The sequence below is a fragment of the Punica granatum genome, chromosome 2 (genome assembly GCF_007655135.1).
Source record: "Punica granatum isolate Tunisia-2019 chromosome 2, ASM765513v2, whole genome shotgun sequence".
In the NCBI taxonomy this organism is placed as follows: Eukaryota; Viridiplantae; Streptophyta; class Magnoliopsida; order Myrtales; family Lythraceae; genus Punica; species Punica granatum.
The window spans coordinates 41,381,162-41,407,084 of NC_045128.1; the positions used below are offsets into that span (position 1 = coordinate 41,381,162).

General features: G+C 39.9%; 3 protein-coding genes across 4 annotated transcripts; 1 reads left to right on the forward strand and 2 right to left on the reverse strand.

Moving 5' to 3' along the window:
* Positions 1 to 523: 523 nt before the first annotated feature.
* LOC116194106 lies at positions 524 to 5,850 on the reverse strand. 2 transcript variants are annotated; one of them, XM_031522828.1, is made up of 12 exons: positions 5,564 to 5,850; positions 4,948 to 5,147; positions 4,562 to 4,763; positions 3,689 to 3,831; positions 3,447 to 3,576; positions 2,658 to 3,125; positions 2,343 to 2,552; positions 2,017 to 2,219; positions 1,770 to 1,914; positions 1,516 to 1,652; positions 1,293 to 1,413; positions 524 to 1,169 (listed from the first exon to the last, which is right to left on the reverse strand). In XM_031522828.1, the coding sequence occupies exons 1-12, from the start codon at positions 5,583 to 5,585 to the stop codon at positions 745 to 747; spliced, it is 2,406 nt and encodes an 801-aa protein (XP_031378688.1). In that variant the 5' UTR covers positions 5,586 to 5,850; the 3' UTR covers positions 524 to 744. The 2 variants fall into 2 exon arrangements, with proteins under 2 accessions (XP_031378688.1, XP_031378687.1); XM_031522827.1 differs by having other exon boundaries at positions 2,017 to 2,240; positions 5,564 to 5,849.
* Positions 5,851 to 6,925: 1,075 nt separating this feature from the next.
* LOC116194617 lies at positions 6,926 to 11,492 on the forward strand. Its single transcript, XM_031523467.1, has 12 exons — positions 6,926 to 7,112; positions 7,348 to 7,562; positions 7,770 to 7,914; positions 8,077 to 8,219; positions 8,310 to 8,439; positions 8,875 to 9,345; positions 9,452 to 9,661; positions 9,754 to 9,956; positions 10,057 to 10,201; positions 10,291 to 10,427; positions 10,548 to 10,674; positions 10,861 to 11,492. Exons 1-12 carry the CDS (start codon positions 7,103 to 7,105, stop codon positions 11,304 to 11,306), a joined length of 2,382 nt encoding a protein of 793 aa, XP_031379327.1. The 5' UTR covers positions 6,926 to 7,102; the 3' UTR covers positions 11,307 to 11,492.
* A 1,641-nt stretch (positions 11,493 to 13,133) lies between these two features.
* LOC116194016 (receptor-like cytoplasmic kinase 176) lies at positions 13,134 to 15,077 on the reverse strand. The gene is made up of 6 exons (XM_031522748.1): positions 15,070 to 15,077; positions 14,895 to 14,988; positions 14,554 to 14,686; positions 14,385 to 14,461; positions 13,832 to 13,946; positions 13,134 to 13,456 (listed from the first exon to the last, which is right to left on the reverse strand). Exons 1-6 carry the CDS (start codon positions 15,075 to 15,077, stop codon positions 13,134 to 13,136), a joined length of 750 nt encoding a protein of 249 aa, XP_031378608.1.
* Between the last annotated feature and the right edge of the window lie 10,846 nt (positions 15,078 to 25,923).

Sequence of the window (25,923 nt, forward strand, 5' to 3'; positions counted from 1 at the left end):
CAGGTTGCGTTGGATTCTCGTAATATTCCTTGCCATTTTAGTGCTAATATATAACTTATTATATACATTGCCATAGCGTGGTGTCAAGTATCACCACCCCACTTGCGATTGTTTCTTGCCGTGAATCCGTCGTGACATAATAAGATTATGTACCATATTGAAGATGGACTATATACACGTACAGCTTCAATTGTTCCTTGCCGTGAATCCATCGTGAAAGAATAATTAAGATTATTTACCAAGTCAAAGATGGGCTACTCGTCTTCTCTGTAGGGGGAGAACGTTGATGAGTTATGGCCGTAGAAATTTTTATCCCTCCATCAACCAAATGGATGAGAAACCTTTTATCAGATGATGATGATGGTAATTAAGTATGTTCACTTCCTATGTTATTCTTAGGTCGTTTTCATTTTTCCCCATTATCACGTGGATTAACCAAACTAGCCTAAAAAATGCGACGAACCTAACTGTTTTAAGGAAAGAGAACAGACGACGACCATAAAATGAAATTGCGTGCCTTGTACGTTGATCGATCGGGTGGTCATATATGTTGGTGCTGTAGCCTGTAAGCTAATCCAGGCCACCGATCAAGTCTTGCGAAATTCAGCCCTTAATCCAGAATGAATTCAGCAAAGCATTCTCTATTTAAAACTAAATAAAGATCAGAACATTTCCTCATGTAAATCTACACAATTAATTCTCAGTCACATATTCGTCTCAGGGTCGATCAGAGCGATCACTCATTCACGACCACTGCAGCATTTGCTTAACTCCTAGGGCCCGCGCATGATCCTGAACCACACGTAATCCACAGAGCCGGTCCACTGCCTCTTCCATCGTTGGTCGAGTAGAGGGCCCGTGCAGAAGGCAATCCATGGCAAGCTTCGTAAGCTCTGGGCCATCTTCGGGATAAAACCCGGGCGCACCCTCTAGGGTTTGATGCACGAGCGAGCAAATGGACCAGTCATGTCCCGACTCGACCAATTTCGACTTGTATGCCTCCAATGCCCATTGCCAGAAGATTGGCTCCCACAATGAACCGTCTCCGAATGAATAAACATCTTCATTATCCACGGTTATTTTATCACCATCAGTGTATAACTTTTTGGCTGTCAGATTTAGTATTATAGTCCCGAAGGCGAAAACATCATGCGGAGGTTCCCGTTGACCTGCATGTTGTCCAGTGAGTTAGCTAGCTTCATTACAGGCAGTAAAATTAAAACCACAGTTATATATAATCTAATCAGTCTTTTAGAACAATCTCTTAATTAAAATGATGAGAGAAGTAGTACAAGAAATTTCTGGATCTCTATAACCGTAGATGCCCAACAAAAAGGGACGACCATTGTCGGACCGATGAGGGATAACTCCTCCAACTAACATACTCAAGTCGTAGAGTACAGGGTTATAATCCTAGCAAGATAAAAGAAAATCAGAAAGCTCGTAAATTTGAATGGATTTCACTAATCAGCAAATAATTACAAAGAGATCTGAACGGGAAAAATAGAAGACTACCTCGTCGAGCATTATGTGGCCAACATCAACGTTGTCGACCACAAAGGGCAGATACGGTGGATTATCGCGATGGAGGAACTTGAGAAGGCATCCCAATCCAAGCAAAATCTTTATCATTTGCAGCCATGTAAGGGCATCTGTTAAAACATGCAATGTATTCTAAAATTACTCTTAAGAGAAAGTAAATATATATGGAATGGGGACTATACTAGCCAGTTAGAATAAATAAGCTAGCGACCAAGTCAAGAGACCACCTTTCTGGATGAGGTTCTTTACAGTGTCTAATGGCTTCAGGTTGTAAACAATACCCAGACATTCTGCTTCAAAGCAGTATCCCATCAGTTTGACCAAGTAAGGATGAGCCACAAGTTCCGGAAGCTGAAGCACAGAAAGTTCATCCTAGAAATAGAAAGCGTACGATCGAGAGCAGTTAATAGCCAATAGAGAAACTCTTTTTACTTAAGAAGCGTAAGTCACTAAATACACAGTCTGGAGAAACACCCATAATCTTCTTTCATTGTCTCCTTCAAAAACTAAGTAGTTCTTGTTATCTTCCCATATCTTCACGGTCACGTCTTGCTTTCCAATCTTTCCACGATAGACTTTACCAAACTGGAATCTCCCTATAAGATTCTCTTCACTGAAATCACTGGTGAAGAGCCTCAAGTCTGCGCGCGAGTACGCTCGGACATCACCGTGCTTTCCTGATTGATTTTGCAACTTAACTGAAAAAATCAGTAACGAGACCGGATATATAAATATCTGTGGAATTAAAACCAACATGATCAATACTATAAATGCAAATGCTGTAAATAACCATCTATCACCTGATGTGAGTACTCCATGGGTTTCCTGATCTTTGTTTGCAATCTGACCTCCTGGGATCTCTTGGTAGATGGAAGGCAGCCATCTCGAGAAGTGGCAGCCGATGCAAGGGAAGATAATTTCATTAGGGAGAAAAGCTCTGATTCGATCTATGATATGTCCTGTGATTTGGGTAAGATCTGCTTTCTTCAACATGAATATTCCTTGACACCCTACCACTCAAAACCATCGAAATATATTACTTCTTCAACAAAATACTAATGAAGGGATAAGTATGGTAAAAAGGGCAAAATCAGATATTAAACTTCATCAAGCACCTGAAAGATCATCATCATCATCGCCACCGCCACCACCACCACCACCATAAACATCATAGAGTTCGGCCCGCTTCTCATAAGCATCATCAAGATCAACCAGCCTGTGGACGCCCACAAGTTCCTCATTATTCTCAACGATATGCATCTTCTTTAAGGAGCTAACGACTCTTCTCATAGTGGGTCGCTTGTGAGGGTCGAAGTTAACACATTGCATGGCCAGTTTCGTGAGTTTGACACCATCGCCGCGCTTAAAAAGTGGATCAACCTGCAGGCTTTGATGCACAAGTGAAAACTTAGAACTCAGGAATCCCCAAATATCAGAATTCCAGGCGTCATGCTGGGCCCATGCCCAATCATAAATAAAAGGGGAACGCGTCAGCCGGTCATGCTCGCTGTAAACTCTTTTGGTTATTAATCCTAAGAGAATAACACCATATGCGAAGACATCGGACTTCTCAGACCAAGAACCTGCAGAGAGTTTACCATAGTTAAGCATCGGATAAGTAAAAGGAGGACAACACAACATGTTAGTTGTAGTCAGTGGCGGATTCACCAACCAAAGACAACCAATCAGAAAATAAAATGATGGCAAAGAGAAGCTTATCTAGTTTATAGTCATGAAAAGATTGGATTGATCCCAAAAATTGTGTATTTATTTATTTTTTTCTCGGTTGCAACACCAAACCAATGACTTAGACCAATGGGAAGAGGGGTAAAGTGAAACAATAAATTGAAAGGACAAACATGGCCTCTCCTATAGTCCATGCTCTGATGGTATTGCTAGATCACCTTGATAAGCAGGGTTTGGATCGATATAACCGTAGCGACCCTTCACATGTTGATTTAAGATATTTCTTCTGTCTGTCAAAGATGATCCGCCAGAAATCATACTGTAGTCATACACTGCTGGGTTGTAGTCCTACAGATAAAAGCAGCCATGTCACGCCATATAAGAAAGGAATCGGCCGGAAGGAATGGTCAGCTAATACAAAAATACGCGGTGGGAATAGCAAGGAGAGAAGGACTCTTACTTTGTCGATAATTACATGTGCGGCATCAAGATTGCAAATGAGAAAGGGCAGGTGAGGTGGGTCGGGAGCGGGAATGTGCATAAATTCAAGGAAGTTTGCCAGACCAAGTGCAGCTTTTATCCTATGTGACCAAGTAAAGCTATCTGCCACAACAGAGTAAAAGTTGCTTGAACAAATATATACATTCATACATATATATATATATATATATATATATATATATAGTTTGATATTTTAAAAGGGGATGGTGGGGGAAGAAACTCCATGTCAAGATTTTCACTCTAAATTCGATTTTAAGATTTTAACTTTAACTTTAACTTTACTCACTACATAACAAAAGTTAACAACACAATTATTACTTTTCATTTTTCTATAATTTTTTAACCATTCAATTCATTTTTTAATAATAAATTATCTCAACTATTCATTACTTTTTCTACAATTTAACAATACAATCATTACTTTTTCACACTTTTTGTCATAATTCAACATCACAATAATTACAAACCAATTAAAATTAAAATTCAACTCAACTCTAAAACCAAACACACTATTACAACCCGTTTAGTTTTGGGGTCAGATTTTAAAATTTTAACTCTAACTTTAACTATATTCACTATACAATAAAAGTCAACAACACAATTATTACTTTTTCATTTTTTTTCAATTTTTTTAATCATTCAATTCAATTTTTAATACTAAATTCTCTCAACTATTCATTATTTTTTCATATTTTTTTCTCATAATTCAACAATACAATCATTACAACCAATTAAAATCAAAACTCAACTCTACTTAACTCTAAAACCAAACACATTATGTCCTAAGAGCATAATTTCCAATAAACTTAAGAGCACCAAAAGTGTAGCTGACCTTCTGGTATGAGGCTGTACAAGGTGTCAAGGGCATCGAGTTTATAAACCCTGGCAAACCTTCCATGATAATGGCACCATCCCTCCGACTCGACCATGCTAGGATGAGCTTCCATACCATAACGTTGCAGGGCCTTGCACCATCCGCCTCTCAACGTGACTAAGCCTCTCTTACCGTAGGAATTGAGCAACTGGTATTCCTCCTAAAAGACGAAAAAAACTGCATATGTAAGTACCACCGACCAGCTTGGAAAAGAATGCCACTTTCTAATGAGAATTTTTAATTAGCTCCACAGAATGCTTGGAAGATTTTATTTAAAATCTAAAAAAGGAAATCCACACGAATAATCAAGACAATAAAATAAAAGGGGTGAGCAAAAAGCATACCCAGTATCTACGTGCATTATCACCAGGCAAAACTTTATAATTAGTTCCTTCGTCTTCCCATATTTTCACAACTACCGCACGGTTCACGTAAACACCTCGGTACACTCGACCAAATTGGAATTTCCCAATGTAATTCTCTTTGCTGAATCCATTCGTGATCAATCCCAACTCCTCGAACCAACAATCGGTTGCGTCAAAGTCTGTTAAGGACATCGGAGCAGAGCAATATATCAGAGAAGAGATTAGGCCAACAGTGCACATAGACATTTTATATTTTTGGATTAATCACATGGAAAATTTCACCATAAGTAACAATATACAAAGTGCCAATTCTTTCTTTCGCCAAGAAAAGAGAAGGGGGGGGGGGGGGGGGGGGGGGGGGGGGGGCGATGAAAAAAGAACTTCGAGTTCAGTCTGAAAACATGGGCTGGAGAGTCGATAAAAAAGAGAGTGATTTAAAAAGGAACGAACTTTATTATGCAAACCGCAACCCCATCAGCATCATAGACTAGTCAAAAACAAGAACAAAACCTTCTGTCGAAGGACAAATCTCAATCTCTCCCAGTAAAATCTATATACAGTAATTTACAGCACATAAACAAAAACTAACACTCACCTTTCTTCGCACTTTCGGCCATATGGTTGGTGCTGGGATTATATATTAACCAAAGTGTCGCTTTTTTTCCCTTCACGGCCGCGCGCAGGTAAGATTTGTCCTTCTTCTTCTTTTCTTTCTTCCTCTGAACTGAAACTATTACAACAGAGCGGAGAGGAGAGGAGAGGGGTATTTGCAGAATTAAGATGGCCGTGAGATCGCAAGTTCTGTCTACGGCAACTGAATTTAAGAAACCCTACGCTTAAAGGCCGTGAAACCTAGGCAACGCTTTTGTAAAAGAAATAACCTATAGGCTTTTTTTGGTTCGTTATATAAATCGCTTTCATAACTAGCTTTCATCTCGTTCAAGTTGTACTTTATTTGATCAATCAAATTTGACGTACATAAAATTATTAATATATAATAATAATAATAATAATAATAATAATAATAATAATTACATTGCCAATAGTTTAGATTGTGGAGATAAAATTCTGATTTTAATATTGAAATTAATGAAATATAAATAACATGAAAATTAAAATTTGAAAAATAGAGGGGGTTACGCTGCTTATGCCTGTTAAATTAAAAGGTAAGAGAGAGAAGTTTAGGAGAAAATTGTGGGTGCAAATAGAAATGGGTTTTGGAATTGACAAAATTAATTCTAGTGGCTCTCAATCTTTTGTGCAATTAGGAAAGGACAATTTTGAAAACTATAAATATTTATTAGATAAAAAAAAGTCCTCCTCCCATTTAAGATAGTATATATAAAAGATATTAGATAGATGAAAAGGAAAGTGTTTATACTCAAATTTCAAGTTTCCTTTATTTGGGATTGTATTGCTCAATGTTCAAGCTAGCCCAATGGTGTACAAAATATCATCATTCCCTTATTCACCATTTATTCGGTCATAAATAAATATCCAATACGAAATCTTAAGAATATATGTATATATATTTTATATTCAATCCAATATAATAAGGGAATCAAATATATATACACACACATATATATATATCCAACATACGAAAACTTCAGAATATATCAGAATATATACTTGCTATAGGAGTCAAATATCCAATGTGAAATCTTCACAATATAATCTATCTAACTATATCTCTACATTTATGGCTAATTTATCTATCTATATCTCTACATTTATGGCTGAGAAAGAGAGAGAATGAAATCTAAAATATTATTATTATTGTTAATTTGTTATTATTATTTCTTTTTCCAGTAGTATTATTATTATTAGCACATATAAATAAATAAATAAATTGATATATATGTATATATAAGATGGGCCCCCGTAGGGCCCGCCGTAATGCGTGAGTCAAAGCGATTTTGTCGTTTCTGGATCAGATCCACGCCAACTCTGCAACTGAGCTGCCAGCCTGCCCCTCATCTCCTCCCTTTCTCCTCTTGCTCGCTCAGGCTCAGAGGGAGAAACAGGAAGAAGAAGAAGAAGAAGAAGAAGCAGCCTAAAACCCTCGAGAGAGTTTGAGACCCGTAATTGAACGTGCGAAGAAGAGCGACAGTTGGACCGACAAACCAACCAGATGGTCAAAAGTGAGTTGTTTACATCATTCCTCTCCTCTCTTTTTCTGTCGATTGAGTTGTAACTTGGAGTAGGAGAGGCCTTTTTTTTTTCCACCCGTCGACAAAGAAAAAGAAAAAGAAAAAAAAGCACAACCTGTCCTCTTCTACAAAGAACATGTATGTCGCTGCCTAATCTTTTTCTTATATATATATATATATAAATATAAAATATATGTTACATTACTCGATCGGATGTCCTTGGCAGAGGGGGCAATTCCAAGTCCTTTTATTCGGAAATATCAGTTTGAGGAGCTGAGATCACTTACGAATGGATTCGGCGAAGACAACTATATTGGAGAATTCCAATTTGGCCGCGCGTACCGCGCCGTACATGAGGACACTCCGGTTGTTGTGAAGATATGGGAAGACAAAGGAACTAATTATGAAGTTTTGCCTGGTGATAATGCACGCAGATACTGTGTATGTTTTTGTTTGTCCTTGTTAGACCGACTCTTCTTCTGCTCTGACTGTTTAAGCAAAATTAATTACTTTGTGATCTTCCAACCGTATTCCCATGATATTGTTTTCAATTTTTTTTTTGTTTTATTAAGCTAGAATAGATATTCGTATTCCTTTCTCTGAAGCTTGTTGGTTGGTTGTATTGACGTCCAGTTTTTCTTCTTCTAGGTGGAATTTGATTTGCTCCGATGTTTCAGATACGAAGCTCATCCAAGCATGGTCAGGCTGGTGGCGTCCTGCTGGGATCAGGAAAAGGTGGCCCATGTTTACGAGCTAGATGCCCTGGACACCCTGTACAATCTCATTACAGAAGGTGGTCAGCTTAGCTACAATTTGGTGCCCTTAAGTATATTGAAATATATAGAGGAGTCAATCTGTGAGGGAGAATTTTCCTATTCTTTTTTAGAGCATCAAACTATATATATATATATATATATATAAATTTATTAAAGCAACTTTTTCTCTGTCGTCGCAGACAGTTTTTCTTGGTCACATAGGATAAAAGCTGCACTTGGTCTTGCAAACTTTCTTGAATATATGCACATTCCCGCTCCCGACCAACCCCACCTACCCTTCCTCATTTGCAATCTTGATGCTGCACATGTGATGATCGACCGAGTAAGAGTCCTTCTCTCCTTGCATTAGCCGACTTTTCCTTCCGGCTGGTTCCTTTCTTATATGACATGACATGGCTGCTTTTGTCTGTAGGACTACAACCCAACTGTGTATGACTACAGTATGATTTCTGGCGGATCATCTTTGATCGACAGGAGATATATCTTAAATCAACATGTGAAGGGTTGCCATGGCTATATCGACCCAAACCCTGCTTATCAAGGTAATCTAGCAGTACCATGCATCAAAACATGGACTATAGGAGAGGTCATGTTTATTAAATTTAATTAATTGATTCACTTTACTCCTCTTCCTACTGGTCTAAATGATCAGCTTGGTGGTATTACCGAAATTTTTTTTTTTGGGGGGGGGGGGGGGGGGCGCGCAGGAGAGAAAATCAATCCGATCTTTTCATGCCTGTGAACTAGATAAGCTTGTCTTCACTATCTCTGCATTTCTTTATTGGTTGTCTTTGGCTGGTGAGTCCGCCACTGACTACAACCAATATGTTGTGCCAATTCTGTCGAGTTTCTCTAAATATATTTTGAAAGTGTTGCATGCCTTAATAGCTTTCTTCAAATTGCTATTTTGATCTTTGATCCATTTGTGCTCTCCTTTTACTTATCTGATGCTTAACTATATGGTAAACTCTTTGTAGGTTCTTGGTCTGAGAAATCCGATGTCTTCGCATATGGTGTTGTTCTCTTAGGATTAATGAGCAAAAGGGTTTACAGCGAGCACGACCGGCTAAAGTGTTCCCCTTTTGTTTACGAATGGGCATGGGCCCAGCACAACGCCTGGAAATCTGATAGTTTGGGATTCCTGAGTTCTAAGTTTTCACTTGTGCATAAGCGCCTGCAGGCTGATCCAATTTTTGAGTGCAGTGATGGTGTAAAACTCACGAAACTGGCCATGCAATGTGTTGACTTCGACCCTCAGAAGCGCCCCACGATGAGAAGAGTAGTTAACTCCTTGAAGAAGTTGCATATCGTCGAGTATAATGGCGAACTGGTCGGCATCGATAGGCTGGTTCATCTTGAGAATATTTATGATAAGCGGGCTGATCCCTATGATGTTTATGCTGGTGACGGCGGTGGTGAATCTGTTGATGATGATGATCACCTTTCAGGTGATTGATGAAGTTTAATATCTGACCTTTCCCTTTTGACTAGTTATCCCTTCATTATATTATTCGTTTGTTAAAAGAACTTATATATGATGCTTATAAGTCGCAGGGTGTCAAGGATTCCTGTTGAAAAAAGCAGAACTTACCCAAATAGTGGGACATGCCATTGATCGATTCCGAGCTTTTCTCCCACAAAAAATATTTGTCCCCTGCATCGATCATTATTTTTCAAGATGGATGATCTCCGCCGTCTACCAAGAGATCCCAGGTGGTCAGATTGCCGACGGAGATGAGGAGCTCCATAATGCGCCCTCGTCAGGTGATGGATGATTATTTATGGCATTTGGAATTTATACTTTTGATGTTCGTTGTCCCATGCATTTTTGAGTTTCTCAATGCGAAATTGATCAGGAAAGCACGTGGATGTCCATGTTTACTCGCACGCGGACTTGAGGCTTTTCACCAGTGACTTCTGTGAAGAGAATCTCATAGGAATGTTCCAATTCGGCAGAGTTTATCGAGGAAAGATTGCCGAGCAAGAAGTGACCGTGAAGATCTGGGAAGTCCCTAAGAAGTACATAGTTTACAAAGGAGACAATCAAAGAAGATTATGGGTTTGTCCGCAAACTATTGTACAGTAATTACTTGGATTAGTTTTCGCCCTTAAATCTTACTGTTTAAGTGATAGCGTCCAACATTCTTCTTATTTTCTAGAACGAACTGTCGCTGCTTCAGCATCCGGATTTTATAGCTCATCCTAACTTGGCCAAACTGATGGGATATTGCTATGAAGGAGAACATTTGGGTGTTGTTTACAACCTGAAGCCATTGGACACTGCAAAGAACCTCATTGAAAAAGGTACTCCCTCCCCTTGGCTAACTAAATTGAGTTTTTCTATTTGCATTTCGCAAGAGTAGTTTATTGTATCTAATTTGCTTATTTAACAGATGCTCTCGCTTGGCTGCAAATAATAAAGATTTTGCTCAGAGTCGGATGCCTTCTCAAGTTCCTCCATCACGATAAACCACCATACCTGCCCTGCCTGGTCTGCAACATAGATGTTGCCCACATAATGCTCGACGAGGTGTCCTTTTCTCCTTTCCGCAGTATTTATGTGTATTCAATTCTTGGCTGCTCAATAATTTCCAACCAAAACTTTTGCCTCTTCTAAAATGGGTGATTCTTTGGCCCCCTTGTGTGCTAGGATTATAATCCTGTACTCTACGACTTTAGTATGTTCCGTGGAGGAATTATTCCGGATCGGTCCGATGAAAGAACCGTCTATCTGCATGGAGGCTACGGTTATACAGATCCGGAGTATGCGCATTCAGGTACCTACATAGTACTTCTCTTTGTTTCTTAAATATTTGTTTCATAATCAGTGGTTCTCTATTGGTGTTCCCTGACAATCAACGTGATTATCAGCATCAATCATTCATAATTAAAGCAAAAAAAAAGTGTCAATGTACTCTTATTATCATCTGGGTCTGAAAGCTGACCTCGAGGAAATTGGACAGGTATATGGACAGAAGCAAAAGATGTTTACGCGTTTGGGACGGTGATTCTTAATCTAATAGCCAAAAAATTGTACACGGATGAAGATAAACTATCTGGAACTGAGATTCCCTTCCTTGACTACACACTTGACAACCCATTAGAGTCCAAGTTCTTCGGTGACTGGGCAAGGGGTGTGTACAGGCCGAGATGGGATTGTCCCGAAGGTTCTGCGTGCTCGCTCGTGCATGGGACCCTAGAGGATGGGCCCGGGTTTTATCCCGAAGACGGTGCAAATCTTACGGACCTTGCCATGAATTGCATTGAGTCCTATTCTTCCCCACGGCCAACCATGGAAGAGGCGGTGGAGCGGCTTTTTGGTTTATGCGTCGTTCAGGATCATGCAGAGGCCCTAGGTCTGAAGCAAATGCTGCAGTGCTCGCAAACGAGCTGTTCCGGTTGCTCATGAGGCAAAGATGTGAAGATGTGGTCTTGAGGTTACCTTGGAAAATAAGTTAGGTAGGTTGAGATCGTCCTTACCAAGCCAGTAATTTTTTTCATATCCATAGAACTTTAATAGTCTTATACAATTTTATCGATTAATTTGTGAATCACAATTTTTTTTATGCGCGTGATAATTATGTTTTCTACTTAATTAATATATATGCAACTATAAGTATAGCTCTTTCTCATCATTCATCGCTATTAATGCACACGTGATGGTAAAACCCAAGCCTATTTAAAGCAAGCCCCAGAGAAGTACATAATTCATAGGTGACATATATAGTAACAGATCATGTTAACTGACTTTATACAAATTAAGAGATCTTCTGAACATGTCGATAGGAATTTGTCACCATAATCCAAACCAATTTTCTGTCGATGGGACGTCCTATAGGGGGCTATTTCTATATTGAATGCATCGCAAAATTGATGATGGAGTTAAAAGCTTCAATTTCAGTGAACAATTTTTTCAACTAAACACAAAGAAATGAGAAGACCGGTTGTTTGTGGTGGCAATTTGATGATAAAAAGGCAGAAACTTTTATATCGATTGCTAGATGATGATCGAACATAGTGATTAGAATTGAAAATGATAAAATGAACGGATGAAAGACCTGAAAAAATTGGTTAGAAAACGATATAATAACCCAATGGAAAACCAAATAAAGTAGTTTAATAAATCATAACAAACCAAAATTGCAAAAAACCGGTCTACTTGTTCGGTTTTAATCCGATTAATTAGAGTCAGGTTGTTCCCATTACCCGTACATATTGGCAGCGTGTGGACACGTGTGGCGTTTGATTGGGCCACCTGTCGGATAAGGGAGGGACAAGTACAAACTATTGTGGGCAAAAACCGCAAAATTAATGGTTGAAGGATTACAATTGGATGGACAAAATATGTAAATTATGAATGGCCAAGATTTCATGTTGAAATATTGAATTGATAGGAATGGTGTGTCACCATGAGGCATTAGTGTTATGCTCTAAAAGCACTCAATATGTTGAAATATTATGTAGGAACGAGGCGAGGGACAAATTCTTGTGACTATAGCAATGCAAATGACTGATCGATCTGAGACTTCTAGGCTTCCAGTTTTGTCGATTCATGCGAATTTTTTTAGAAACTGGGATAATGCAAAAATTTCGAAAATTAATGGTTCAAGACTTTAGTTCGGTTCAGTTCCCTCACATTGATAAATATTCCCTTCCTATGATTCGGATGATCGCATGCTCTATCATGAATGATAGCTCGATCAGGTTGCATTGGATTCTCGTAATCTTCCTTGCCATTTCAGTGCTAATATATAACTTATTATATACATTGCCATAGCGTGGTGTCAAGTATCACCACCACAGCTGCGATTGTTTCTTGCCGTGAATCTGTCGTGAAAGAATAAGATTATGTACCATATTGAAGATGGACCATATACACGTACAGCTGCAATTGTTCATTGCCGTGAATCCATCGCGAAAGAATAATTAAGGTTATTTTCCAAGTCAAAGATGGGCTACTCGTCTTCTCTGTGGGGGAAGAACGTTGATGAGTTATGGCCGTAGAAATTTTTATCCCTCCATCAACCAAATGGATGAGGAACCTCTTATCAGATGATGATGATGGTAATTAAGTATGTTCACTTCCTATGTTATTCTTGGGTCGTTTTCTTTTTTCCCCACTATAACGTGGATTAATCAAACTGGCCTAAAAAATGCGACAAAGCTAAATGTTTTAAGGAAGGAGAACAGATAACGACCATAATAATGAAATTACGGGCCAATCCAATCCATGATCTCATATCTCATCTACATCTCCAATGATCTCATCCATGGATTTATATCCATCAGCCAACTTAGTACACTTGAGCGCCAGGTTCGATATTTTTTCTGCAGCATTTTTCCGTGCTTCACCGAACAATCGTGGATGTAATACGTGGCGCTCTCTCCCGTACTGCCTCATAACTTCAACAGATATATGATCCTCTTCGTCATTTTTCTTTTTTGTCTTCCCAGATCTTCCGTCCCCCTTCCGTGGCCCTCCTGGTTTTTCCTTCTTGGCTAATAATTGCAGAATCGATGTGCCAAAGCTGAAAATGTCCGACCGGGTAGTACATTCACCTGTATCACTAGAAAAGATTAAAACTGGGAATCGATCTCAACTACTGCACGGTGCCAAACAAAAAAGCCATATGGGCCTGCAGAGTCATAGATGGGCCAGCCTATTAGTGGGCTCAATTAGCCCAAAAATCCCAAAATTAACCCCTATTACACAAGGCTCTTAGCTAATCAGCACAATTAACCCCTAGTTAAGTCTAATTGGCCCCATAATCACCTAACTGACTCTCGGATCAATTCATCAAAATTTTTCCAGCATGCAATGAGACCAAATTAAAGCTAATTAAGGCCAATTGGATCAAATCAAGCTTAATCTAAAGCAATCGGAAGCTAATCACAGCTAATTAAGCCTAATCAAGCCACAAATCATCAAATTACCTCTTTGTGCCTCGGGCGGAAGGTATTCTACCGTTATAGATTGTGCCCAGATCGACTTTTTACCTGGTCCTAGCTTTTTAACTGCTCCCAGGTCAATGATCTTTGCATTGTTGGCCTGTTCAAAGAACAATTAGAGAGCAATCCACTCAAATAACAAGGCATTTCCTATTATGTGAATTCAGCGTGGAAAAGACCATGCAAGTCTCTACGAAGCACTTGTTTTTTTTTTTTCCTGGCAAAAAATGATGGTGGAATTCATTAGTCTTTTGGCAAGAGAGACAAAATAATAATATTGAATCCAGGCTTACCATAGAGCACGTCCAATCCAATCCATGCACAGGTACTTATATACTTTGAAATTTCCTTGTTTTTTTATTCTTCAATGCTACCATAAAAATTGAAGTCTAGTAACTAATTTAAGATTGAAAAACGCAATTAGCGACTAATACTAATGTATTATATAGTTGTAGATTATTAATACTAATCTATTTAATTAAAAAAACACGAGTACCTCATCCAGTAACACGTTATCTCATTTGAAGTCTGCAAGTACATAGCCCTTGTCGTGTATGTATTTCATGCCCTGAGCAAGTTGCTTCATAATCTTTTTCACGTCCAACCAAGAAAGATCTGAAATAGAAAGAATTATTAGTATTAGATATATTATATAATGAAAAAATTCCACATGTATGTAAAAGATAATAGAAAATTCAATTATTTACCCATAATCCCGTTTGTTAGAGTACGTGGCAGGTAATCAAATACTAGTGCCATATACGGGCCTTCCTCTGCATAACCTCTTAATTTCACAATATGTGGATTTTCAGCCAAATCCATGAAATTTTTCTTCTCAGCCTAATACATTATTAGAACTGAAATTAGACATTAGCCAATGTAAGGAATTAACAAAGAACAAACAAACAAAATTCAAGGGGGGGCAAAAAGAGGTCTCTGAAGCCTATATATACAAGATAGACGTTACCTCGAAGGATTTTTTGCTATTTGAATCTTGTTTGAAAACCTTGACCGCGTACAAATGTCCCTCCCATTTGGCCCGAATTACCTTCGAGGTGCCGCCAACACCGACAATATTTCCTGCTTCAGTTTTCTCATCAAGGAATGTCTTCGTGTATGTGCGTAATACTCCGGAACCAGCACTGATTAAAAAAAATTCAAATCTCTAAGGTTAGAACCAAACTGAATTGAAATTACATAATTTACGGAATTGGTTAATGTACCTATCCATGGGCTTTTTTCCCTTATCGCCACGGCGTTTAGACATTTTTCCACCTGTAATGTAACAATAAATTATTAATAGTCAAAACTAACATAGTCAAGATGCACTTCCAGCCGGTAGCTTAAAGAATTATAGTACAAAATAGACGAAACAAAAAGAATAAGAGCGAAGAAAAGACGGGCCCGTGGCTACCGATATATCAATATCAAAGATCAAAGCATGTATATTGAACACAGCCAGCCTTCTTGGTATCACTATACATATCAAAATGCAGTCATCCCGAGTTATACATCTAGTGGATTGCAGCAACGTAACCTTACGATAACATCTAGTGGACAATGTCTGGTCATCAAAGCATGTGAAACTTCTTATTGAGCCAGAAGGTCTAAACAAACCGAACTCAATCAAAAAGCACTTGTATCTCTTCACTGGTCCGACAGGTAACTAAAGTACAAAATCGACCAAATTAAGAGAATAAGAGCGAAGAAAAAAGGGGGCCCGTGGCCACCAATATATCGAAAATCAATGAATATATATATATATATACATATTAAAGACAGCCAGCCTTCTTGCCATCACTACATATCAAAAAGTAATCATCCCGAGTTCCACGTCTAGTGGATTGCAGCAACGACAACGAGGTCAATACTAAGCAAGCTAGCATCCTAGTACACGAGGCCAACGGGCCCAAAAAACTAAGAAAGCAAGGTCCAAAGAAGTAGAATGAGCCCCCAGCCCACCGACCCGAGTTCATCTTCTTCCCCACCCGAGTTCTATCAATCAACACCGCGCCCAGCTCTTTCTCCCTTTCTGTATCACCTTCTTTTTTCATGCATCGTCCTCTTCTACTACTCTATACTCGGCAGCGAGGAGGAATGAACAGAACAACACAATCAAGAAAATCAAGACACAAGAAATGAAAACCCCAACCAAGAAGCGACCATGAAGATACGGGATACTGCAGATATGTTGGGGTTAGGGATGTACTCAACCAAACAATAACGCAGCGATTAATCTTCCTCCCCTTCTAGTGTAATCGAGATAGGAACTAATCAAATCAACCAACAAGCAGTAAAGTAAAACAACACCAAGAATTTTACGTGGAAAACCCCAATGTGGGGAAAAACCACGGGACCAACTCCGAATCAACGATCCACTATGAAGGTTATACAATGTCTTTCATCAAGGGTAAACCCTTGGATCACCAAACTCAAGAGAAACACTCTCTTGGATCACCCAAATACTAAATTCGTCACCCACACCGGGTGGTTCACAAAATCAGCTGAAACAGCAGCTACAGAGCTCGAATAGAAATTCTGACCGTTCAGAAGTTAGCCCCACGTGTTGTGAAGCTGCTGTCAAAATTTCGTCCCAATCGGAGTTCGTTTGATGTCCCGATCGAGGTTTGATCTCCAGCTGCGCGCTGCCCCTGCTCTTCGAATTCTGCTGTCTGCTCTTCCCTGGTTTTGTGCTGCTATGCTGCTGCACTTCTGCCGCCTCTTCAAATCTGCAGCTCTGTTATTCTTCTGTTCTCTGCTGCCATATATATATATATATATGTTGAAATATAAACCCTAAAAACTGGGTTCTTGGGCCTATTAAAGCCCGATAAAAGCCCAATACAATTTGAGCCCAACTTCCTCCAAATTGGAGGGAAGCCCAACAAACTCCCCCTCCCGACTATTTGGAGGCTTCAAGCATACCGGCTATACTTCGGCAAACATGAAGTTTCTCCCTAGCGAGAGGTTTTGTCATCATATCAGCTCCATTCTCATCAGTGTGTACTTTGTCTAGCTTCACCAGCTTAGACTCCAACACATCTCTAATCCAATGAAACTTGATATCGATATGCTTCGACCTCGAATGGAAAGTGGGATTCTTGCAAAGATGAATGGCGCTTTGACTATCACAGTGTAGAACATACCTTTCTTGCTTCAAGCTCAACTCCTGCAAAAACTTTTGCAACCACAACATCTCCTTGCAACCTTCGGTCACCGCAATGTATTCGGCTTCCGTTGTAGACAAAGCGATGCACTTTTGAAGCCTTGACTGCCATGAGATAGCTCCCCCTGCAAAAGTCATCAAGTATCCCGAAGTGGATTTCCGGGAATCAATATCTCCTGCCATATCCGCATCCGTATAGCCCACTAACTCCGGCTTACCAGTGCCAAAGTGTAAACACACCTTGGATGTTCCTCTGAGATACCTCAGAATCCACTTAACTGCATTCCAATGCTCTTTCCCCGGATTGGAGAGAAAACGACTAACCACACCAACAGAATGAGCGATATCTGGTCTTGTACAGACCATGGCATACATCAAACTTCCTACAGCTGATGAGTAAAGAACTTTCTTCATCTCTTCTTTCTCCTTCTCACTTGTAGGACATTGCTTCGAGCTAAGTTTGAAATGAGAAGCAAGTGGTGATGAAACTGGTTTAGCATTACCCATGTTGAACCGATCCAAAATCTTCTCGATGTACTTCTCTTGAGAAAGCCAAAGTTTTCCACTTGATCTGTCACGAGAAATATGCATCCCAAGGATCTGCTTTGCCGGTCCCAAATCCTTCATGGCAAAGGACTTGCTGAGCTCTTTCTTCAACTCTGCAATCTTGCTCATATCATGACCGACAAGCAACATATCATCCACATATAACAGTAAAATGATAAAATCACCATCCGAGAATTGTTTCACGAACACACAATGATCTGAAGTTGTCCGTGTGTAGCCATGGCTCAACATGAAAGAGTCAAACTTTTTGTACCACTGCCGAGGTGCTTGCTTAAGCCCATACAAGCTCTTTCTCAGCCTGCACACCAAATGCTCCTTACCTTTAACTCGGAATCCTTCAGGCTGCTCCATATATATTTCTTCCTCCAAGTCACCATGCAGGAAAGCTGTTTTTACATCGAGCTGCTCGATCTCCAAGTTCAGACTAGCTGCCAGTGCGAGAACAACTCGGATCGATGACATCTTGACAACGGGCGAGAAGATCTCCTCGAAGTCAACTCCTTTCTTCTGGTTGAAACCTTTCACTACCAGTCGAGCTTTGTATCGAGGTCGCGAGTTCTCTGTCTTCAACCTGTAGACCCATTTGTTCTTCAATGCTCTCTTACCTTGCGGTAGCTTCACTAGGTCATACGTGTGATTTTCAGACAAGGAGTTCATCTCCTCATTCATCGCCTTCAACCAGTGCTCCTTGTACTCATGTGCCACAGCTTCATCATAGCACTCAGGTTCTCCCCCGTCAGTCAGTAGCACATATTCATGAGGCGGATATCTTGTAGATGATCGTCTTATTCTATCAGATTGTCTAGGTAGATCTGCAGGCTCTAACTGTAACTGCGAGCCTGTATCATCCGTAGTCACATCATCATCTACCTGAGGAATCTCACCCCCAGTAGTGGTTTCTTCATACTCACCAGGTACCTCTTCCATTGGATGCTCTACATCAACCGGTACAGGAATAGAGATCTCGTGAGGATTGCCTACACTGGCCTTCTCTAACTTTTGCAAATCCTCGATTGTCTGGTCCTCAAAGAAGACAACATCCCTGCTCCTGATGATCTTCTTGCTATCAGGGTCCCAAAGCCTGTACCCGAACTCTTCATGTGCATAACCCAAGAAGATGCACTGTTTTGCCTTGGCATCAAGTTTTGATCTTTCATCTCGAGGAATGTGAACAGATGCCCTGCACCCGAATACTCTGAGATGCTTGTATGATACTTTCTTGCCGGTCCACACCTGCTGGGGTACATCTCCATCAAGTGCAACTGACGGTGTAAGATTAATAAGATCAACCGCTGACCTCATTGCCTCGCCCCAGAAAGGCTTAGACAGTTTCGCTTGAGAAAGCATACAACGAACTCTCTCAACAATTGTGCGGTTCATCCTCTCTGCAAGCCCGTTCTGCTGTGGTGTCTTCGGTACCGTCCTCTCAAGTTTGATACCGTGAGTCCTGCAATAGTTCTCGAAAGGACCCCTATACTCACCACCATTATCAGCTCTTACACATTTCAGCTTCATGCCCGTTTCTCTTTCCACTGCTACATGGAAGTTCTTGAAAATCTCAGTCACCTGATCTTTAGTTCTCATAGGGTAAGCCCAAACCTTCCTGGTGTGATCATCTATAAAGGTCACAAAATAGAGAGCACCACCAAGAGATCTATCCGACATAAAACAAACATCTGTATGCACAAGATCAAGTATATGATGGCATCTAGAGGGACGACTTCTAACAAAAGAAACTCTCCTCTGCTTACCAGCTAAACAGTGATCACAAGTGCTCAAGTGCATACCTTTAACGGGCAAAGACTGCTTTCTAGCAAGAATTTGAATACCTTTCTCGCTGATATGTCCGAGTCTCCTGTGCCATAGCTCGATAGGATAATCCTCAGCAACATTAATTTGACCGGAATTGTGTCTGGCACGCAGCCTGTAGAGAGTGTCGGTCTTCTGACCCCGTGCCACAATCAACGAACCCTTGGAGAGCTTCCATCTCCCATTACTAAATTCGTTACTGTAGCCTTCATCATCAAGCTGACCCGTCGAGATTAGGTTAAGGCGAATTTCTGGAACATGCCTCACCTTCTTCAGAAGCAACTTGCAGCCAAGCTCGGTCTCTAGACAGACATCACCAGTACCGACAATCTTGCATGACTGTCCATTTCCCATTCTCACATAACCATAGTCCCCGGTAGTGTAAGATGAAAAGAAATCCCGATGAGGAGTGACATGAAACGAGGCCCCTGTATCTGCAACCCAGGTAGAGTCCTGACATGTGAAATTCACATAAGCTTCATCACAAATGATGTAGGTCTCTCCATCACATGCCACTGCTGTAGTGCCTTCTTCCTTCTTGCTCTCACCGTTGCCATTCTGATTTTTCTTCAGAGCTCTACACTCCCTTTTGTAGTGTCCCTCTTTTCCACAGTGATAGCAAGTGACCACTTTCCTCGTCTTCGACTTTGATCTGCCCCTCGATTTGCCACGTGAGTTACTATGCTTGGAAGAGAAATTTCTGCTTTGACTTCTCCCCCGTTGTTCAGTAACCAAAGCTTCAGACTGAATGGAAATTCCCGTGCCTTTCCTTCTAGTCTCCTCATTAAATAAACTGTCTGTCACCGTAGCCAACGATAGCTTCCCGTTTGGCGCAGAATTGCTTAATGCAACCACAAGTGTGTCCCAATTATCCGGTAGAGTCCCTAAAAGTAGACAGGCCTGCAACTCATCGGGTAATATTATCTCCAGGTTCGTCAACTGGTTAATAATATCCTGGAAGTTACTCATGTGCGCAGCCATATCACCTCCATCCTGGAAACGAAGATGAACCAGCTTCTTCACGAGGAATGCCTTATTTTGTGGTGTCTTCCTCGCATAGAGATTTGTCAATTTATCCCACAAAGCTTTCGCATTTGTCTCCTGAGCAACATGATGATAAATACTATTGTCTATCCACTGCCGAATCAAACCAATAGTCTTCCGATTTGTGCGTTCCCAAGCCTTGTCATCCTTATCTTTGGGTTTCGCGGAATCCCCTTCAATAGGATCGTACAAATCCCTGCAAAATAGAAGATCCTCCATCCGAGACTTCCATATAGAGTAGTTGGTTGCATTCAACTTGAACATAGATCCTGTAGACTCCTCCATCTCGAAAACACCGAAAAACTTAAAACTTCTCTAACCCGAGTCTCTGATACCACTTGTTGGGGTTAGGGATGTACTCAACCAAACAATAACGCAGCGATTAATCTTCCTCCCCTTCTAGTGTAATCGAGATAGGAACTAATCAAATCAACCAACAAGCAGTAAAGTAAAACAACACCAAGAATTTTACGTGGAAAACCCCAATGTGGGGAAAAACCACGGGACCAACTCCGAATCAACGATCCACTATGAAGGTTATACAATGTCTTTCATCAAGGGTAAACCCTTGGATCACCAAACTCAAGAGAAACACTCTCTTGGATCACCCAAATACTAAATTCGTCACCCACACCGGGTGGTTCACAAAATCAGCTGAAACAGCAGCTACAGAGCTCGAATAGAAATTCTGACCGTTCAGAAGTTAGCCCCACGTGTTGTGAAGCTGCTGTCAAAATTTCGTCCCAATCGGAGTTCGTTTGATGTCCCGATCGAGGTTTGATCTCCAGCTGCGCGCTGCCCCTGCTCTTCGAATTCTGCTGTCTGCTCTTCCCTGGTTTTGTGCTGCTATGCTGCTGCACTTCTGCCGCCTCTTCAAATCTGCAGCTCTGTTATTCTTCTGTTCTCTGCTGCCATATATATATATATATATGCTGAAATATAAACCCTAAAAACTGGGTTCTTGGGCCTATTAAAGCCCGATAAAAGCCCAATACAATTTGAGCCCAACTTCCTCCAAATTGGAGGGAAGCCCAACAAGATATCTGTGGATAACTGATGCCTTGATCGCGTGGGTACCATGGATATCCTAATAGACGCACTTCAAGTTCAAGGCGAAAGACAAAATTTACCTGCAGGCAGACCTCCTTCGAGGAAGAGAAAGAGAATGCCGTGAGGAAAGAGAGTGGTGAGAGAGTGAGGGACTGAAGAGAAAAAGGATGGGGAGAAGCAGACTGAAGAGAATAGCGAGAGAGGGATGGAGAGAATGAATTTAATTAGGTGTATACTATATTTATATGTATCTTAGAGCTTCTTTGGGCATTCAGGACGTTTTTGGTGGAGTGTTCTGGCAAGTAAACTTGCACATATGTATCTTAGAGCTTCTTTGGGCATTCAGGAGGTTCTTGGTGGAGTGTTCTGGGAAGTAACCTCGCACCAGTGTCAGAGTTTGTTACTGGTATGGTTACACGAGATTGTTGGAAAAAAATTTTCGTTCCTCACCCAGAACAATAGGTAAATCCCTTGGACAATCAAGCCGAGAGTGAAAAGAACTTAAGTGGTTGTGAGAAGAATTGTCCCATATTCAATTGCCACCCCAATTCAAGCCGAGACACAAATCAAGATTACCCTTTCGCAGAAAACTTCATGAAATTGTAATCATCGCCAGGACGGAGAGAATTCAGCCGAGGAAATTATCTCCCATATCCATCTTGAGTTTGCTGTCGCATCTTATGTACATGATGCTCGTTTTAATGCGGACTGAAGCCATGCGTGTTGAGAACCTAAGACTAATTGCTTTGCTCGTAACAAACAAGTTCAATGAGCACGTCTGGTCAACTCGATCTTTAGATGATGCCTCTGGATTTGCCATTCGTCATTTCGGCAAGTTTTTTCGATCATGTATCAAAAACTGTGATTATTCCCGTCATTGAAATTAAAAAACATTTAAGAACTTATCGGAAAGTCTGATTATTCCCGTACCAAAAAACATGGCGATAGAGTTCATTTGTCCCATTTGCAACTTAGCTTAGCTTTATGGATATTACAAGAATAACTCAGAACTTTAAATGCGTTGTTCTTTTTTGTTTATTTATCTTTTGTTATAATTATGAACGGATAGACCCGTGCAATTCATAGGGGATAGGAAATAAAGAATGAAAGATCATATCTATTGAAAGTAGAATATTTTAGTTTCAGCATCGAGAGGGGAAAAAAAAAACTACATTTGTTCAATGAAAGATTTTCCGAGTTTGGTTTTTTCATTAGGACACGTTCGGTTTTTCCAATTTTTCGGGCAAGTGTGAGATAAACATGGAATTGGAGGATGACGTCGTCTGTTAGTTAAAAATAATAACGACTTATGACACGTGTCCATTCCCTAGTGAACAGAAGAGAATCAGTGCAGTGCCTTAGACATTGCACCCAGCCAGCCGAATCATCCTCGGTGACTGCTGCATGTCTCTTCCTCATGACAAAATCTCTTGCTCACGCCCCAGGAAAGCGCGTGTACTACACTTCATTTTAGTTTTCTTGCTTTGAAAGCTACCTCGAGGAAACTTGGACAAGTCAATGGTATTGCCCATGACGTGTTTTTGCATCTGGGAGTTGGGACGATGATACTAATTCTGACAGCCAAAGCATTTGTATCAAATAACCCTCTTCCTTATAATCTTAAAATAAATTAAAATTGTTATACATTTAGACCGCTGTCAACTAATAAATTTTTCCCTTTTATAATTTTGTTTATATGAAAATATTATGCCACTTTTACACCCTATATCTTTTTTTGTCTTTTTCTTCTTCTATTTTTTCCATCTCTTTTTTCCTTCTTTTCAAAACTTCGATATAATCCCAACATCAATCTCAAACCCTCAATCGGGTATCCCTGTTTTCCGCTCTAATCCGTGTCTCTACTCTCTTCCTTCGTTTCCAAAGCTGCAAGTACAATCCCAAGCCTGTAAGTTGTTCCTTAATTTTGTCTTCCTTCCAATCGTTTCGGCCTTTTTGAGGTTACACTGGGCTTTTTTCACGATTGTTCCTAAATGTCCAATTGTTCCGGATTTTAAAGATTTGTTTGGTTTGTAAATGTAATTTTAAAATCACAACTTTAATATAATTCTATTTACAACAAAACAAAATAATTCATACAAAGTCAAAAAGTGGACCTCATTTATACTACTTTTTTTCCACAACAAAACAAAATAACCCATACAAAGTCAAAGGATGGGCCCCATTTATACCATTCTTTTTCAAAATCAAAATCTAATTTTAAAATCCTACTTTGAAACCAAACGCAGCATTAATATTTTGTTCTCGATTTCCTGTTTTATGTGCGGCTAAAGTTGATTAGGTTGAACCATCTGAGTTTGTTATTCTTCTTTGTATTTTTGTTTATCCCGTTTCTTCTAACGCATGCAGCTCCTGGTTATTCCAGGTACCATCAATTCTGTGGTTCCTTAGCAATGCAGAGCACATCCACTGCTTCCTCCAGGTTCCATTCCTCTGGTGTCCATGCCCGAGCTGCTCCGGAGAAGACCTTGCACAATTTTACTGTTAAGGTAGCAAAGTTTCCTAATTTAGTTGGCTAACCAGCGCTTTGTTTCTAATGAATTGTTCATCCATAGTCTAACCTTCAATTTTGATTGTATTTTTGGTGGAGTCAGGATATTGATAAGAACGATGTTCCCCTCAGCAAATTCAAGGGGAAAGTCCCTTTGATTGTTAACATTGCCCCGAGATGGTAATTTCTTTCTGCTCCAAAAGTCTCTTTATCAATAGGAACGAGAGAATCTTATTGAAGGGTTATGTTTTGACTCAGTGGTTTGACTACATCAAATTACACCGAGCTCTCGCACCTGTATGAGAAGCGCAAGACTGACTCAAGTTGAGTGACAAGTGTGCCATGTAGTTGTTGATTTGGTGCCTTTAGTGAAATCTTCATATATACCATTTGAAGAGGGAGCTTCATGAAGCTCTTCGGTGTTGGTTTTTAGTTTGGCCACTAAGTATTCTAAATAAGGAATAAGATTCAAGAATAATTTATGAGTACCTTTTCATTTTTCATGAAATTGAAATTTGTCTCCTTTTATTTTTCCTTGGACTTTCCAGAAGCTGTCTTCATTTTATTTGAAGTAGTACTACTTAGGCTATATTTCATATTTGTCGATATATATGTTTTTCACTGTTTGAGATGAACCTTATCGGACACATAGTTGGTTTACAATATTGATGCTGAGAATTTCAGTGTGGAGAGACTGACTTGATCCCGAATGGCTGTACTTGCATGCGTGTCGAAGTCATAAGCGACTTTGTGTTGTATGACAGAAACTACCACAGACAAAAAGCGTATTGTGGGGCTCTTTATCCTCAATCGAGCAGTTGAATCTGTGCTACAAGTTCTGATCCCGCTCTCTGTCACTTAGATTGAGATTTTGTTTCATTAGGAATACATGTTCATCCTGCTGCATTATCTTTGATTGTAAGCTTCCATCTAAGAAAAGTTCCAAGTGTAATTACTCTACCTAATATCATATTTTCTGATGCTTCGCTCATGTTATTTTAATATTAATGAGGTCTTTTATTTTTCCAACCTACAGGATTAAAACCGAGTAGTGACAATTCAATCTTCTGCCGTTCTTAGTGTAGCAAATTGATCTACCCTTTTGGCAACAAGTCGATCTTCTGTCTTTTAGGTGCACGTTCACAGAAGATGAATTTTTTGTTCATTCTTTCAGGGGATAACTTTTTTGTGTTTAGGCTCAGTAGAAACTCTTTTGTGTTTACTTGGCCAACAACTAAAAGATCAAACATCACCATTTATGTCAAGCAAATATATATAGAATGACCGAAATATACATGAAATGACTCATCGCTAACTGTTCAATTTTGCTTACAAAGCCCGCCTCAAAGAGCAGTCTTTGCCCCCAGTTACATTTTGTAACAGGTTCTTATGAAATGTTTTTCATATTATTACGAGCATTATAAAGTTTAATTTATGTGTAAACGAAACGGGATCTAATGTAATGGTTTTTTCTCTTAATGCCGAAACTAAAACATTCTACGTCCCATATGATCTTTCATTCTTTTTATTTCCTATTCCCCATTAATTGCACGAATCTACCGGCTTATAATTATAACAAAAAAGACAAATGAATCAATAAATAAGAACAACGCAATTGCACGTAACGTTCTCAGTTATGCTTGTAATTTCCATAAAGCTAAAGCTAAGCTGCAAATGGGGCCACTGAACTCTTTCGCCTTGCATGTTGATACGGAAATGAAATTGGCTTATGCGGTGGAGCAATGAGTGGCAGTTACGTATTTTCCAATTAATTTACCTTGACCATATATATCAAGCATGGCTCGTGGATACCAAACATTTAAAAACCGTACCAACGGTCTCGTGTCTTTCCGATGACGGAGAAGAGACGAGGATCAGTTCGATCATGAACACTCTTTTTCTGACCGCTTTCACCCGTGCTTTGACGACCTA